This window comes from Crotalus tigris, unplaced genomic scaffold (assembly GCF_016545835.1).
Source record: "Crotalus tigris isolate CLP2741 ecotype Arizona unplaced genomic scaffold, ASM1654583v1 scf7180000024340.7048381, whole genome shotgun sequence".
Lineage (NCBI taxonomy): Eukaryota > Metazoa > Chordata > Lepidosauria > Squamata > Viperidae > Crotalus > Crotalus tigris.
Window position 1 is genome coordinate 2,109,461 of NW_024100510.1, and position 16,129 is coordinate 2,125,589.

Here is a 16,129-nt window from a genome sequence, read left to right on the forward strand (position 1 = left end):
TATATATGTTATTAATAATAGAAATAATAAAGAAAAAAGTCTGGATTGGAGATTATGAAAATTGTACACGGAGAAAGAGAGTTTTTTGCAACTATGCATATTCTATTCATACTACTATTACTTTGTGCTGTAAAAGAATAACTAGGAGTGAGTCTTGCAGGGGAAAGGAGACACTGGGGGAAATTGCTCTGCTGGCAAGCCATTGACAGACACCAAGATTCCACATACAAGGATTTTTCAGCTCATAAAAGATCTGTACAACTGTACTCGAGATACACATTTTGCCTGTTCTTATAGAAAGTTCCCTTGGTATAGAATCTTGAACAGAAATCAAAGTATATTCAGGCTAGAATTGGTTAGTAGGACAAAGAGCAATCAATGATACTGTATGAATTTTATTCATTGTTGAGTTATATATGTAGGTGGTACGGCATGCCAACTTATTTATTCAGGTGAAAAAAATAATTGAACCTAGTGCAAAGGGTTACTCATTGACAAAAACTGAGTAATGAAAAAAATAGTTTAATCATAAGTGCTTGATAAACGTAGTGTATATTCATTTCTGTATCAAGATGGAAAATAAATAAAATGGTTGCTATGGGAGATTATTTAAGATAACTGAAGCTGCTTCTCCAGAGCAGCCCCAAAATATTTTGCAGCTGAGACACAAAAACAAGAACCAGGCAATCCCACTTCCGTTCTATGATGGGAAAGATGACGCTGCCCTTCTATGTCCTCAAAAGCAACCCCTGCCCTTCTCATCTCTCCCACTGGAGATGGAAGCCTCATACCAGCTGGTGAAGAGTCTTTTCCTGCAGGTTCTCCAAGGAAGAGCATGGGGCTTTTTTTTTTTGTCTATGTACAAAGGCTTAGACTGTCCATTCCAACTTTTGGAAAGCAAAGGCCTCCAAACAATGTCAGATAACATTAGTCAACTGAAATAGTACGGTTCAAGCAGCTCTTTATAGAATTATGAAAGAATACACTTATAAAAGAGAAAGTGTCATGAAGAGACCAGGTAATCAGGATAAGAATCAAGAATCAGAATAGAGCTGGAAGGGATCTTGGAGGTCTTTTAGTCCAGCCCCCTGCTCAAGCAGAAGACCCTATACCATTTCAGACAAGTGACTATCCAATCTTTTCTTTAAAATCTAGTGTGATGAAGCACCCACAACGTCTGAAGGCAAGTTTTTCCACTGTTTGATTGTCCTCACTGTTAGGAAGTTTCTCCTTAATTCCAGGTTGCTTCCCTGGTCAGTTTCCATCCATTATTTCTTATCCTGTCCTCTGGTGCTTTGGAAAATAAATTGACCCCCCTCCTCTTTGTGGCAGCCTCTCAAATACTGGAATACTGCTATCATGTCACCCCTAGTCCTTTTTTCTCTAGACTGGCCATTCCCAAATCCTGTAACCGTTCTTCATATGTTTTAGTCTCTAGGCCTTTAATTATCTTAGTTGCTCTTCTCTGCACTTTTTCCAAAGTCTCAACATCTTTTTTGTAATGTGATGACCAAAACTGGATGCAGTATTCCGTATACGGTCTTACTAAGGATTTATTAAGTGGTATTAATATTTCATGTGATTTTGATTCTGTGCCTCTGTTTATATAACCAAATATCGTATTAGCTTTTTTGGCTACTGCCACAGACTGCTGACTCATGTTTAAGTGTTTGTCCACTAGGACTCCAATGTCCTTCTCACAGTTACTGTTTTTGAGCCAGATTTTGCCTAATCTGTAATCCTTTGGTTTTTCCTGCCCAGGTATATAACCCTTCTTTTTTCCATATTAAATTTCATTTTCTTGGATAGGCCCATGTTCAAGTCTATCAAGATCTTTTTGGATCCTGAGCTTGTCTTCTGCGGTGTTGGCTGTTCCTGCCAGCTTAGTCATCTGCAAATTTGATGAGTTCTCCTATTCCCTCATCTAAGTCATTCATGAAGATATTGAAGAGTATGGGCCTAAGACAGAACCTTATGGTATCCCACTACTTACTTCCCTCCATATAGATGTAGTACCATTAAGGACTACATATTGAGTATGGTTTGTTAGCCAGCTATAAATCCATCTGGTGGTGATGCTGTTTCTCCCACATTTTTCTAGCTTACCAAAAAGTAGGTTGTGGTTTACTTTGTCAAATGCCTTGCTGAAATCTAAATATAGTATGCCCACAGCATTTTTCTGATTTACTAATTTAGTCACTTTGCCAAAGAATGTTTTTAATAAACCCATATTGGCTACTAGTTATAATGTTATTTGTTTCTAGATGTTCACAGATGTTTTTTGAATATTTTCCCCAGTATCTTCCCAGGTATTGATGTTAGGCTGATTGGTCTGTAGTTTCCTGGGCCTGTTCCCCCCCCCTTTTTTTTTTTGAAGATGAGAACCACATCAGCTCTTTTCAAATACTCTTATAGTTCCCCAGTGCTCCAAGATTTTTTAAAGATACAATACAGTTCTGAGATAACATCTGCCAGCTCCTTCAGAACTCTAGGATGTAATCCATCAGATCCCATGATTTATATTCATCAAGGTCAGACAGGTATTCGCTTACCATTTTCTTGCATATTTTAATTTTTAGTCTTGTACAGTTGTTTTTGGTAGGTTGGGCTGCAGTTTCTTTTTGTGTATAGATTGATGCAAATAATGAGTTAAGCAGCTCTTCTTTCTCTCTACTACCTATTAGTTCCTTGCCATCTTCTCTCTTTAGTGGGCCAACTGCTTCTTTGACTTTTTTTGTTATTTATATGTTGAAAGAGACTTTTTTATTATTTTTGATTTTTGTTGCAAGGCTTTGTTCATTCTGAGTCTTTGCATTCCTGACTTCATCTTTGCAGGTTCAGGCTATTCTGCCTTAGTTATGTGTCCCTCTTTCCATTTTTTGTACCTTTTTGTCTTTCAGTTTGTCAGAGAGATCTTTGTGCAACCATGCTGGTTTCTTCTTGGATTTCTTGTTTTTCTTTTTTAGTGGTATTGTGTTGGACTGGGCTTTTATGATTATGTTTTTCAGTGTTTCCCATGCTTCTTGAGTTATTTTCCCCTTTAGGATTTGTTAAAATCTTTTAAAATTTAAGACACTGGTTGGATTATATTCTATTGCTTGTTTTTTCATTATATTGAATTTCAGTATGATGTGGTCACTCTCATCCAAAGTTCCGGCAACTTCAACTGCCTCTATCACTTCTTCTCTATTAGTAAGAATTAGATCTAGTATAGCTTTTCCTCTAGTTTCTTCCTCTACCTTTTGGATGACAAAGTTGTCAGCTAAGTTGGTTAGGAATCTGTCCAATCTCCCACTTGCTGCAGAGTTTATCTTCCAGTTGATATCAGGGTAGTTTAAAGTCTCCCATTACTACTGTGGTATGTTTCCTACATACATTTGTTAATTGATTAGCAAAGAGTTCATCTATTTCTTCTGCTTGGTTGAGAGGCCTACTGTATACACCTATTTAATGTCATGTTTTCCCTTTTAGAATCCCATATGGATTCTAGGTTTTCATCCTTGGTTTTGTGAATTTCTGTAAAGATGTAGTGATCTTTCATATATAATGCAACTCCACCTCCTCTTTTGTTAGGTCTGTTTCTTTTGAATAGTTTGTATCCTTCCATCACTACATTCCAGTCACGAGTTTCATCCTACCAAATTTAAGTAATGGCAAATATATCGTATCTGCCTTCAAGTTCACCGTTTGCTCCCTAAACTTTGAGCGTTGAGTCCTTTATTGGTCTTGGTTATGTTTTTTATATCTCCTACTTTGTAACTGGGATTTACAGCCTTTCCAACACTCTCTATTTCATTATGTTTTTCTTTTTCTCTCTCTCTCTTTACTCTCTTCCTCCTTATGTGATTGGTTATCTAGTGTTTTTTTTTTTTACTTGGAATTAGGTTCTATAGGTCTTGAGGTTTGCCCCCTCTCCCCCTCAATTTTAGTTTGAAGTCCTTTTGTTAAGATGAGCCAATCATTTTCTGAATATATTGTTTCCAGTTCTTGTGAAGTGCAGTCCATCCCTTGCCAGTAGCCCTTGATATAGGTAATGCAGACTATGGTTAGGAAGACAAAGTTCTGTTGATGACACCAGTTTTTAAGCCAGTGGTTTGTTTGTAAAATCCTTTGCTCTCTCATTGGATGTTGCCTTTTGTTGGAAGTATAGATGAAAATACCACTTGTGCTCCTAATTGTTTAACTTTCTTCCCTAGCTGTTCATAATCTCGTAATTGTTTTCAGATTTGTTGTTGTGTCATTGGTCCCCACATGTAGGAGAAGAAAGGGGTAGTAATCCATGGGATTGATTATTTTACTAAGGTACTCAGTTACATCTTTGATTTTTGCTCCAGGGAGACTATATACCTCCCTAGGTAGACTGCCTGGTCTGCAGATTATAGTATTTGTCCCCTTAAAAATTGAATCTCCTATCACCAATATTCACCTTTTTTTTCCTAGGGAAGTCTGGAATACTGGATTGGGCCTCATTTTTTTAGAAACCATTGATGAATGCTATTTTGTGAATGTATATTTTCTTCCAGGGGGAAGCTATGAAGCAATTGTTCAGTTCCACAGGGGCTTTGTTGGAGTGGGCTAGGGTAGTTAGTAGGGGCTTTGCTATTGGTTGTTTTCTTCTAAGAGTGACATGTTTCCATCAGTCTCGCTCTTTAGGTACATAAGAATAAATGCAGTCTCGCTCTTTAAGTACATAAGAATAAATGCAGTACATCTTTCCATGGTCATAATGCCACAGCATTATTAATTTCCCTGAAATTAAGACCTGGACTTATATATATATATTGCCTCCAAGAGGCACTAGGTCTTAATTTTGGAGAATGTCTTACCTTAGGACCACCACAGCCAGGCCTCCCACACCCCAACACTTGTCACACCACTGCTTGATTTCTTCTGCAGCTGCTTGCCGCCACTTGCAGCTGGACTCCATGTGGTACATTGCACCGTTGCCGCTCCTCCCAGCAGGATGCCTCATGGTGCTTTGCACCATTTCTGGTCCTCCTGACAGGATGCTGCATGGTGCTTTGCACATTTCTGCGGCTTGTAGCAGGACGCTGAATGGCCCTTTGGGCCATTTAAACAGTGGAAACGGCCCAAAGTGCCACTTTACCTGCTGCGAGCAATGGAAGCGCCCAAAGCGCGCGAGCAGCAATAGTCCAAAGTGCACGAGCAGTGGAAGCAACCCAAAGCGTGCAAGCAGCAGAAGCATCCCAAAGTGCTGTGCAAGCAGCAGAAGCAGCCTGAAGTGCACGAGCAGCAGAAACAGCCCAAAGCACCATGCAGCGTCCTGCTAGGAGGAGCGGCAACAGCGCAATGCACCACATGGCGTCCGGCCGCAAGTGGCAGCAAGCAGCTTCAGAAGAAGTCTAGTGGCGCAACATGTGCCGGGGTGTGGGAGGCCTAGCTGCGGTGGTCCTACCGGTAAATAGGTATGGGGTGTGTGGGGCAGCTTTACCCCCCTACCCCCATTCTAGCTTGATTTTAGGGGTGCGCCTCACCCCAAAATTAGGGCTTAGTTTTAGAGTAGGGCTTATATTAGGCCCACCCTCCAAAATCAGTCTAGGGCTTACTATCGGGCTGGGTCTAACTTTCGGGGAAACAAGGTATCTAAGCACTGATGCATTAGGACGCACACAAAAAACCCTCCTTATAGCCAGTGTTTATTGAGGACAACATGATTTATTTCCATTTTACAAAATTCCATTCAAGATACATTTGGCATTCAAATAATGAACCAAATGATTGTGCTGGAGGTCTCAGTATTTTCCTATCAGTAACTTTGCTTAATTTAACAATCTTGGCATGATGGCTGAAACTATAAGCTGTATAGCTATTTTGTAGTAGATGTAAAGCTTTCTACAGAAGATTTTTGAACATTGATGGGTCACTGAAACTTACTTCATACTGCTATCATGATTATTAAAATGGGATAACAGGCAGTGGGCAACAAAAAGAGATCCTTGTTGGTCATGGCAGAAAAACTCTGGATTTGCAACAAAATTCATGCATGTATAGAATAAAAAGTAACTTATAATTTTTTTCTTTTTCTCTAATCTGTCCGAATGCAGGTTACCAGTACTACAGATGAGAATTTTATATATTTAGCTTCATATTGCCCGCTTGTCCAGATGATCTAGGATAACTGTTGTATTCTTTTGGGCTTCCTCTAAGAAGTAGGAAATATTCTTGTGCATCTGCAAAAGAGACAGACAGAGAGACAGAGAGAGACAGAGAGAGACAGAGACAGAGACAAGACATAGAGAGAGAGGGAGGGAGAGAGAGAGAGAATGTACTTTAGTACTGAATTATTCATGAAGGAGTGGTACTTTGCATAGCCAGGCTCAAATTATCCTATTTGGACACATTATGTGAGGATGCTGCAACTCAGTTGCCATATATAGTAAGTAAAGGGTTTTTTCCTGGGTTGATTTCAAACTGTGTAATACTATATGATAAGATTTTGCAAAAATGATAGCATAAATATATTAATACATAAGTATAGCAAAATAAACAAAGGAAGATCAGATTCTCAGAATGGAATGTAGCTCAGCACAAAAATGTGACAAGCACAGCATATAGATCTCAAGAGTAGCCAATTAGGGCAAAACAATAAAGCAAAATAACAGACACCCATGCTCAGACAGATAGAAAAAAAATAGGCTGAGGGAGGAGACATGAGAGAATAACGAAGGGTGAGGTGGGAACTTTTCCTTTTAAAACTATTTTGATTCAAAAGAACAGCTAAAATTGACAAATCCCTGATAAGTAGCTCTAGTCTCAGGCATTATTTCCCAACTTTGGTAACTTTAAGATGTGTGGACTTCAATTCCCAGAATGCCTTAGCCAGAAATGCTGGCTGAAGAATTCTTGGAGCTGAAGTCCATACATCTTAAAGTTGCCAAAGTTGAGAAACACTGCTCTAAGGTAGGGCTTTTCAACCAGTGGTACGGGTACCACCTGTGGTACATTGGCACCTGGCAGGTGGTACATGACCATCCGAGAAAAGTGGTAGCGGGGGAGAGGAATGAGCTTAACTGATGGCAGCACCGCACAAACCTGAGCGAGAGATGGCTGGAGCTGCAGGGCTGTCAGGGCTCAGCGGAAGCGCCAGGATCAGCATTTCTTCAGGACTGTCAGGGCTCAGTGGAAGCATCAGGATCAGCGCCAGGCTCCAACTGGAGCTCAGCACTGATCCTGGAGCTTCTGCTGAGCCCAGAAGAAGTGCCGATCAACTGGAATGTTGCAGCATCTCCAGGGTCTTGTGATTTACATTCAGATGCTTGGCAACTGATTCATATTTATGACGGTCACAGTGTCCCAGTGTCATGTGAAGTGACCAAAACATGTTGCAACCACCCAGCAGACGGGGGGAATAAAACCAAACACTCCCTCACCCCATCCCTGCTGCCAATCCTCAACAGAAATGCTCACAATAATGAAAACCTCGGACAGGAGGAAGAGCACTGCCGGGTGGGCAGGCAGGTGTCTTGCTTGGCTGTGGCTTGAGGAGCACTTTTTCAGTGCCATTGTAACTTCGAACAGTCACTAAGCAAACTGTTGTAAGTCAAGGACTACCTGTACTTCATCACTTTTTTCCTTTTTTTTTTTTTTTGGTCATCAAGTTTTTGGCACCTTGCTAGGCGATTGTTGGTACTCGGATATTGCCATATCCTAAAAGTGGTACAATAGGTGAAAAGATTGAAAAGCCCTGCTCTAAGGGAAGTGAGGTCTTCATCATAAGGGGGAAGTTTAGTGAATTTCTTGAGTCATTGTGATAAAACATTCATTCCCTACCATACTTGAACTAAGTAAGGCATAGTTAAAAAATAAGCTCTAAAGCATGAATTCAAACTAAGATCCAGAGAGAGGACAATGTCTGTGAGACTGGAGGCATCTATCTAAAAACTGTATCATCTCTTAGATTTTCCTTAACTGTGAAATTGTGGTTGAAACCCTTGACTTAAAGAACTCTATTATCTAAGTCATCTGGGAAACACCTTCCATCAAGTGTCTCTTATCTTAGAGAAAAATGTAAAAAAACCAGAGTCTAGCAAGGGAGTCATCAGCCCTCCAGTCCAACTCACAGCATCCAAATCCTCTCAACCATTCTTAACAAAGCTGCAGAGCTATTTCAGCCTTTTTTTAAGAATACAAACTAATACTGAATTGTCCACAGTTCTAAGCAAATGTGAACAATTCCTACCTGTTGTGTGAAATCTTCATCTGTTATATCTTTCAAGTTGATGATGACATTGAAATAGGCCCCAAACACTCCTGCTTCTAAAGCTTTAGCTGCCACCTAAAATCAGAAAGAGAAGGAGAAGAGATGCCAATGATCAGGGAAAATGGAACCTACCAACCTCATGCTGTCAACTGAGTCCATGGCCTCAACCAATTTGTGGCAGGAGTTCAGCTCAATAAAATAATTAGTTACACAACTAAAGATCAGTTCTGTCCTCAAACTAGGCAGCATAAATACCTGGATATCTGATTTGCAGGCTATGTTTCCATGCTGTGCCATTTCTTTCAAAAAAGGCCATAAAGAGTTCACTTTTTCTGCCAAGGAGAAAGGGACATCAACAGCATTCTTCAGGCCTAGCTGCATGGCTGCTGTACGCCTGCAGATAGGGAATAAGAAACAATGAAATAACTCTGGGAGGACAATCCCAGCCCAGTGAAGCCCAAAAGAAGCAGTTATAAGGGCATCTATCTTGCAATAAAAACACATCTATTCAATACAAAGAGAAAAAATAGAATGCCCACCCTCTAAGGAAAGCCAGTGTAGTGTAATAACAGACCCAGGTTCACTATATCTGCCAAAGACAGTCTTTATATATATATATATATAAAAGTTTTATTTGTTTTTTTACAATAAGAACCTTAGTGCCTGGTGTACAGCATGTTGTCTTGGTTCATAAATTTTTTAGAAAAGAATATACAATTAATAATAGTTAATAAACAATCAATAATAATTAATTTTTATATTTCCCTAATTAGTATATCAATTGATAATATATTTCCTTGATCTTCTCTTCACCCAGTGATATTCTCCTTCTACATTAAACAAATATAATTTCTAATATTTGATATTTTCCATATTTAAATGACTAAATAAAAACATTCTCTTCTATATTTATACCAACAATAGTAGTGTCCATAGGTAGCATTTTTTTCTTATCACCTTAATGTTTTTCGCAAGAGTCATCTTATTGATTCGCCATGTATCTTATTTTTATAAATCTTGTTTAAGCTCAATTTCTCCATAATATTCAAACAATTCTTGTCAATCATATTTTTCCCAGTATTTAACATCTAAATATCCAAATTTTCCATTTAAATATATCATCCCAGTATTTTTATATTTCATATATTATAAAGATACTATACTATTTATCTATCATAACATCTATCTTTCTAGTCAATTTATATTTCACTTCTATTTGTAAAAATTAGTTAAATCACTATATATCCCTTTTTCAGTTCTTATTAAGCCTAATTGCCCCTCAATATTTCAATCATTCCTTAATCCTAAATCTTTTCAAACTTAATTTGGCTTTAAAATTCAAACTTTTCCTTTACTTACTCTTTCCCCCCCCCCCCATCAACATTTTTTGCTTGGCTACCACCAGGGCAGATCACCCAGCACTTCCTTGGTGTAGAAATGGATGACTTCATCCTCTTTCCCCTCCCGGCCCACTGAAATACACCCACAGCCATTTCTCCAGCTTCATTTCAAAAATGCTATTTTCCAATCAAAGCTCTTGTCCTTCAGAGTGGATGGTCTCCAGCATTTCATTCTATTCTAATCAGAGCCCCAGTTTTGATTGGCTAGAGGACCTCACCTGTCCCCTTCGGCTCCAGCTCCAGGTCCCTGTCCTGTGCAGCTGTCACCTCCTGGCCTGAAGGTCTGCTATATTTTCTATTTGGTTTCTTTTCTTTTCTTTTGTAATTGTGCAATTAATGCAACAGTAGTCTGAGCCATCCTTATGTCGAGAAGCTCATAATCCGTTCAGCCATTACATCTGTGGGGAGTCCCCCTTCTGCCAGAGAATGAAATATTTAGGGGAATATTAAAAGAGGCAGAATATTATATTTTCCCTAAAGAAGAAGGGCACTATCTTCTTAAAGGCAGAAAGAGGCTAGTCTTTAGGAATGGAGATTTTGTAATCCATTCAGAAAAACTGGGCCACACTACTCATAAAGAAAGAATAGCCAGCTAAATAAACATCACAATAGGCAAAGCCAAACTGACAAGATTAGTTCAGACAAATGAAACACCTAGGATTTGCATTTCTTCTCTTGCCTGTAGAGCCAGTCCATAGCCATCTATGTTAACCCATAAGAATCTGGCAACAGCCATTAAAATATTAAAGGACACATTCTTACACAGGAACAGGCAAAGCCCCAAAGAATGTATAAAAACCCACCTACTCTCAACTCTATTTTGTCAGCCATCCCAGAAACATGCTATTGCCATTTTAGTTTCTGGATACCAAATAAACAGAGATCTTCTTTCCTGCAGCCCTCTCTCAACAGAGGGGGAGAGATACAACATCATCTATCTCCAGTCTACAACACAGTCCTTTCAACAGTTCCAAGAAAACTCCACACCCATTTGCACTATTCAGATAAGCCTCCAGGGGCTTCAACAGATAAGCCTCCAGGGGCTTCAACGACTCGCTCAAAAAATGCAAATGACGGCTTCCGGTTTGCAATCGGGGTGCTGGCGGACTTCCAGAGTGATCGCTCTCTCCGCTGTCCAGTTTTTCTCCCACCGGGGGAGCCTGAAAAAGGTTGAAAGTCGCCCTAGAGAGGCGACGAGCATGAAGAGGACCTCTGAGTGATCACGGAAGGGCAGCAGTCATCCCGATTGATCCCGGGCAGCTCTTTGGACCGACAGGAAAAAGATTGGCCATTAACATGGCCCATTACCAAGCCATTACCAGCCAAGGCCAAAATCACTAACAAGCACTTTTGAAAGCACCGCGGAAGAATTGGGTGTGATCTTACCTTCTTTGCATCCCAACTATTTTCCTGTAAAAAGCCTCTTGAAATTTCTTCCCTCTCTGCTGAGACAGGGGACATTTTCCCCCCACCCTCTAAAATGGTGGCGTCTGACTACTTAGGGGAGTGGTGGCAAAACTTTTAGAGACCGAGTGCCCAAAGTACAACCTGAAACCCACTTATGCATCGCCGGGTGCCAGGGGCATGGCCACCAAATGGGTGTGGCCCAGTGGGCGTGACCACCAAGTGGGCATGGCCCAGTGGGCATGGCCACCAAGTGGGCATGGCTATGGTAGTCATGGCAGTGTGGGTGGGTGTGGCCAGGGTGAGCGTGGCCACCTCGATGTTGCTCCTGGAGAGAGAGGCCTGTGGGGGCCAGGCAGGATTGGGAGCGATCCAGAGGTTCTTTGATGAGTGAGGCAGCGGGTAGAAGGCTCGTCCTGCAGGTTGAAGTGAGGCAAGGGAGGGCACAGGGCAGGGGTGCCATTGCTGTGGGGCAAGGTAAGGTGAGGCAGGGGCTAGGACAGGTTGCAGACAAAGGGGGGCTCCGGTAAGGAGGAGGTGGAAGAGGATTTAAGCAAGCTTAGCAACCAGAGTGGGGATCCCCCCAAAACAAAGGTGCTTCATGGGTAACCTCAAAGCACAACAGAAGAGACCAAAACCTGCTGCAACCACCCAGCAGATGGGAGGCGAATTAAAAACCAAACAGCTCCCCCCCCCCGCCAATCCTCAATGAAAGCCTCGGACAGGGGGAAGTGTGCAGGCAGGCAGGCAGGTGTCTTGCTCAGCTGATGGCTTGGAGAAGGATAGCTACACCCCCTCCCCAACGCTGCCCTCTCATAAAAGCAGGATGAAAACTCCAAAAAGCAACAAGGAAAAAAAGTTAAAACAGAAGTGTATCTCGTGATGGTTTTCTTCCCCACTTCCTTCTAGCTGCAGGCTAAATATGTAAAGACCACAAAAGAAAAAACTTGGCTTTCTCTCATTTGAATTCAGAAGGAAGGAACAGGAGGATTGGGGGATTGTTTCAAAGGAAAGGAAAGAGATGGAGCACAACAGGAAAACAGCGATGGCGCGAGGCTTCTGGCTATGCAGGGGGGCATTGGGGTGTGTTCTTTTTAAAAGAGCAAAACGAGGCAAAAAGTAAAAATCCCCCACTCACTCCACCTCCCAAAAACACAACAGCGGAGCTTTCAATGATACAAATTTTTATTGAAAAGGAAAAGTTTGCATTTGAAAGAACCTTTATTATCAAATGTAATGTAAACAGTGAGATTGGCTGAGGCTCTCTCCATGCCTCCCACAACTCAGTGACTACAAACCCCCAACTTATTACACCCTGTGGCATGCTTTTAAAGAATTAATGTGATTTTTGCTATTGTATGCCTGCTGATAACTTATCTACCCTTGGCTCATAGTCTGTAATTTTGAGAGCAACACATGCAGCACTCAGGTCATCTGTTAGTCTGCTTCTGATGTCAGATTTTATATAATTCAAAGCTGAAAACAGCTGCTCACTGGCGTAAGATGATCCAAACAAAGTAAGGAAAGTAATCCCAAGTGCTTTCATGGATTTAAAATTATCTGGCAGAGAATTCCACACTTTGAGGATTTCGTTCTCAGCACTAACTGTGCTGTCCTTTGTCATCCTTTCCATCTTCTCTGGTGTTTCACGCAAGTCACAGAATTTATTTTTCCAGATAGTATTTTCCTGAAATTCCAGTAGCTCCATTTCTAGATTTCCTAAATCTAACCATTCTAAGCAGGAAAGATCAAGGTCTTCAAATTTGGCTTTACCTGGAGAAGTAAGAAAACACAGGGTTGTCTCCATCTTACGGAACTGTGAAAATCTGTTATTAAAATTTACCTTTGCAGCAACTACAATGCTAGAAAATTCCATGTAAATTTCCTGATGGCTTGTAGGATTGTCTGCAAATGATGTAGAATTTTCTAAATGAACTTTTAAAGTAGGAAAATATTTCAACTGCCCACTTTCAAGGTCTCTTTCAAAAACCTCCAGTTTTCTCTCAAACATTTTGATGTCACAAAACATCCTTTCTGCTCTTTTCCCTGCACCTTGTAACTGCTTGTTGAGCAGACTGAAGTGGTGTGTAAAGTCTGTAAAAAACATGAGATTGGTAAGCCAGGTCATATCAGTGAGCTGTGGATATTCTTGCCCTTTTTCATGCATAAACAGCCGAATTTCATCCAAGCAGGCCACAAATCTCTCCAGGACTCTGCTCAGCCACCGGACATTGTTATACATAAACAAACAATCATACTGTGCCTGAACCTCAAGTAGTACTAGAAACTGCCGACAATTCAGAGCACGAGCCATGATATAATTCACTATTTTTGTGACGTCTTTGAGGATATTGTCAAATTTTTTATTGCTTTCCAGAGCTTCCTGGTGAATGAGGCAGTGGAATTGAATTACTTTGTTTTTTTTATTGAAGAAACAACTGTATGAAACCAGATGTTGCCCCCACCATAGAAGATGCTTCATCACTTGTAATTGAAACCACCTTTTCTGGTCTTATGTTTTGTGACAAAAAAGCTTCCTTCATATCTACACCTTGTGTTCTTTCAGGCAAAGACATCAGTTTCAGCAGCTCCTCTCTCATGATGTCACCAACAGCATAACGCAAAATTACTGCCAGCCTTGCATGGTTATTGATATCTGTGCTTTCGTCCACGCACATAGAGGAACAGGCTGCCTTTTGTAAGTCAGTGGTGAGCTGCTGATTAACATCATTTGCCATGCGCTGGACTCTATCTTTAACAGTGTTTCTGCTCAGTGGTATCTCAGAGATGCGTTGAATAATTTTATCCTTGTCTGGGAAATCATGAAAAAGAGAATCACTTCCAGATAACATGGCTGTTTTGATAATATCTCCATCAGAGAGGGCTTACCATGTTTTGCTATGCACAGTGAAATTTTAAAACTGGCAGCTGTCAGATGATTCATTCTGGAAAGATAGTTGGAAAAGCTAAGATGCTGGGAATGATAGCTCCTTAATTTCCCTTCAATAAACTCTTTTTTTTCATTATCACCAAGTTCAGCAACATTTCTGTGGCTGGTTTCAAAGTGCCGTCTGACACTTGATGTGCGACACACAACACTTTCGTTGCATATAACACACAATACTTTTCTACTGCATTCAATCACTCCAAATGACTGTGTCCAGGCCTTTTGGAATGATATTCCACTATCTGTTTTTGATTTTTTGGCTGTAGTCATTTTTGGGTGGGTGTACAAGACTTGGAGTCTAAAAAACACAAAAGATATAAAAAAACTGAAGCAACCAATACAAATCTATCTCTAGATAACTAACACTATTAGTTAACACTAAAGAAATGAATATTCCCTGAATCAACAATCTAGGAGGTGGGAATTAAACAATGAAAGCAGTGTGTTGGATTTTACAGGTTGTTGGAAAATTCATTTTACCAGATACTGAAAATAGCAGAGAAATCTGAAGCAGAACGCCTGTATTAGCAGATGCAACTGATATAAAATCTGGACAAAGAATGGTCAATAAAGCATTCTTGATTGTCTATTTTATCTTTCCTAAAAAGCTGTAACCAACTTCCTCACCTAACTTTGCAAATCCTGTGGGTCTCACGCCATTCCACATACCTGCAAGAAAGCAGCTGCAATCTGGATAGTGTAACAGGGCTTTTCCAGTCACCTAGCAAGGTGCCAAAAACCTGATGTAAACTTGATGACCCCCCCAAAAAGGAAAAAAGTGATAAAGTACAGTAGTCCTCACCTTACAACAGTTCACTTAGTGATGGTTTGAAGTGACAACGGCACTTTAAAAAGTGACTTAAGACCATTTTTCACACTCTGGCGCATGCACGCCCACCCTCACTGCTGCTACAAGGCTGGGCAGCTGGTGAGTGTGAAAGCTGCCTCATTGGGGCCTGCTGAGGCCAGCAGCCAGCTGAGGCAGCTTCAGACACCAGGCCGCCCCCCCTACCATTGCCACCACCTACGAGGCTGAGGCAAGAAAGACAGCCCCAGCCGCCATTAATGCTGTGCCGCTGCTGCATGTATTTTAATGCATGTTTACCCGGCCTTTAAATGTGGGGCCAAGATTTACAGAAAGTTAATAAATAATAAATAAAAACAGGCTGCTTTCATTTGAACCATAGATTCTAGTGGGGACCTGGAGGGATTTTCTTTCAGTGAAGATGAAAGAAAATATATAAAAGAGAGGGAATAAAAAGCAAAGCAGAAAGGAATAAAAAAAGTGAAAAATGGCATGGAGGTTATAGGTTTCCTGAATCAGAAATAAATAAACAGAAGAATTAAATCAGTTTTAAGAGAATAAATGGCAATAAATGGAAGAATCAAACCAGTTTTAAGGGAATAAAAGGAAATAAATGAAAGTATTAAACCAGTTTAAACAATAAATGGAAGAATCAGACCAGTTTTTAAAAGGAAATAAATATCAGCAAACATGAATGCTTTAACCAAATTTTTGTAATCTCCACAGAGATTACATTCATATTTGTGCAGTTGTGCATTAGAACAACACAAAATGTTGGTTTCAAATAATTTTACTGTGTACAAACAGTATTACAATGCAAAACTGTCAGGATCCAAACTGTTCATTATCACAATTTTTTTCTGGGCTTTTTTCCCCTTATATTTTGTTTACTATATTCTACATATGGTAGTATTTTGCAAGAGAATATTCTTACTGATGTTTCTTTAAGCAATAATACTTAAAGCTAAAGTTATAAATTTTCCTTAGGCGTTATACGGATACAACGATGGTATTTTTGAATACGTTTAAGGATCAATAAAGTGTGGGAGACTCAAGGAATAACTCAGGGCGGATGGAAGGACAGCAAATGGCTCTTCTATGGCAGAAAGTACAACCAGTTCACACTTACTCCAAACTAAAGACCATTACAAACCAGGCCTGCTGCCACCTTTGCCTTACAGCATCGCTGTGCTGTATCGCTCCTATTGGGTCACAGCATCTTGCCTCTGTCCATTTCTTAGCGGGTCTGGAAGGCTTCACCTGTTTGCTTCAGGGCCGAGAGGGGGACCTGATAGGTGCTTCTCCCTCTTGGTAGCTGTAGATTTGCTCCCAATCTACATACCTTGCCCTTC

General features: G+C 40.4%; 1 protein-coding gene across 1 annotated transcript in view; it reads right to left on the reverse strand.

Annotated features, from left to right (window-relative positions):
• Window positions 1–5,656: 5,656 nt before the first annotated feature.
• Window positions 5,657–16,129, reverse strand: part of FTCD (formimidoyltransferase cyclodeaminase) — a 33,495-nt gene continuing 23,022 nt past the window's right edge. The window contains exons 12-14 of the mRNA XM_039326398.1: window positions 8,477–8,615; window positions 8,201–8,296; window positions 5,657–6,191 (exon numbers count right to left, since the gene is read on the reverse strand). Of these exons, the coding sequence (XP_039182332.1) occupies window positions 6,105–6,191; window positions 8,201–8,296; window positions 8,477–8,615 (322 nt within the window). The 3' untranslated portion in view covers window positions 5,657–6,104. The remainder of the gene's footprint in view (window positions 6,192–8,200; window positions 8,297–8,476; window positions 8,616–16,129) is intronic.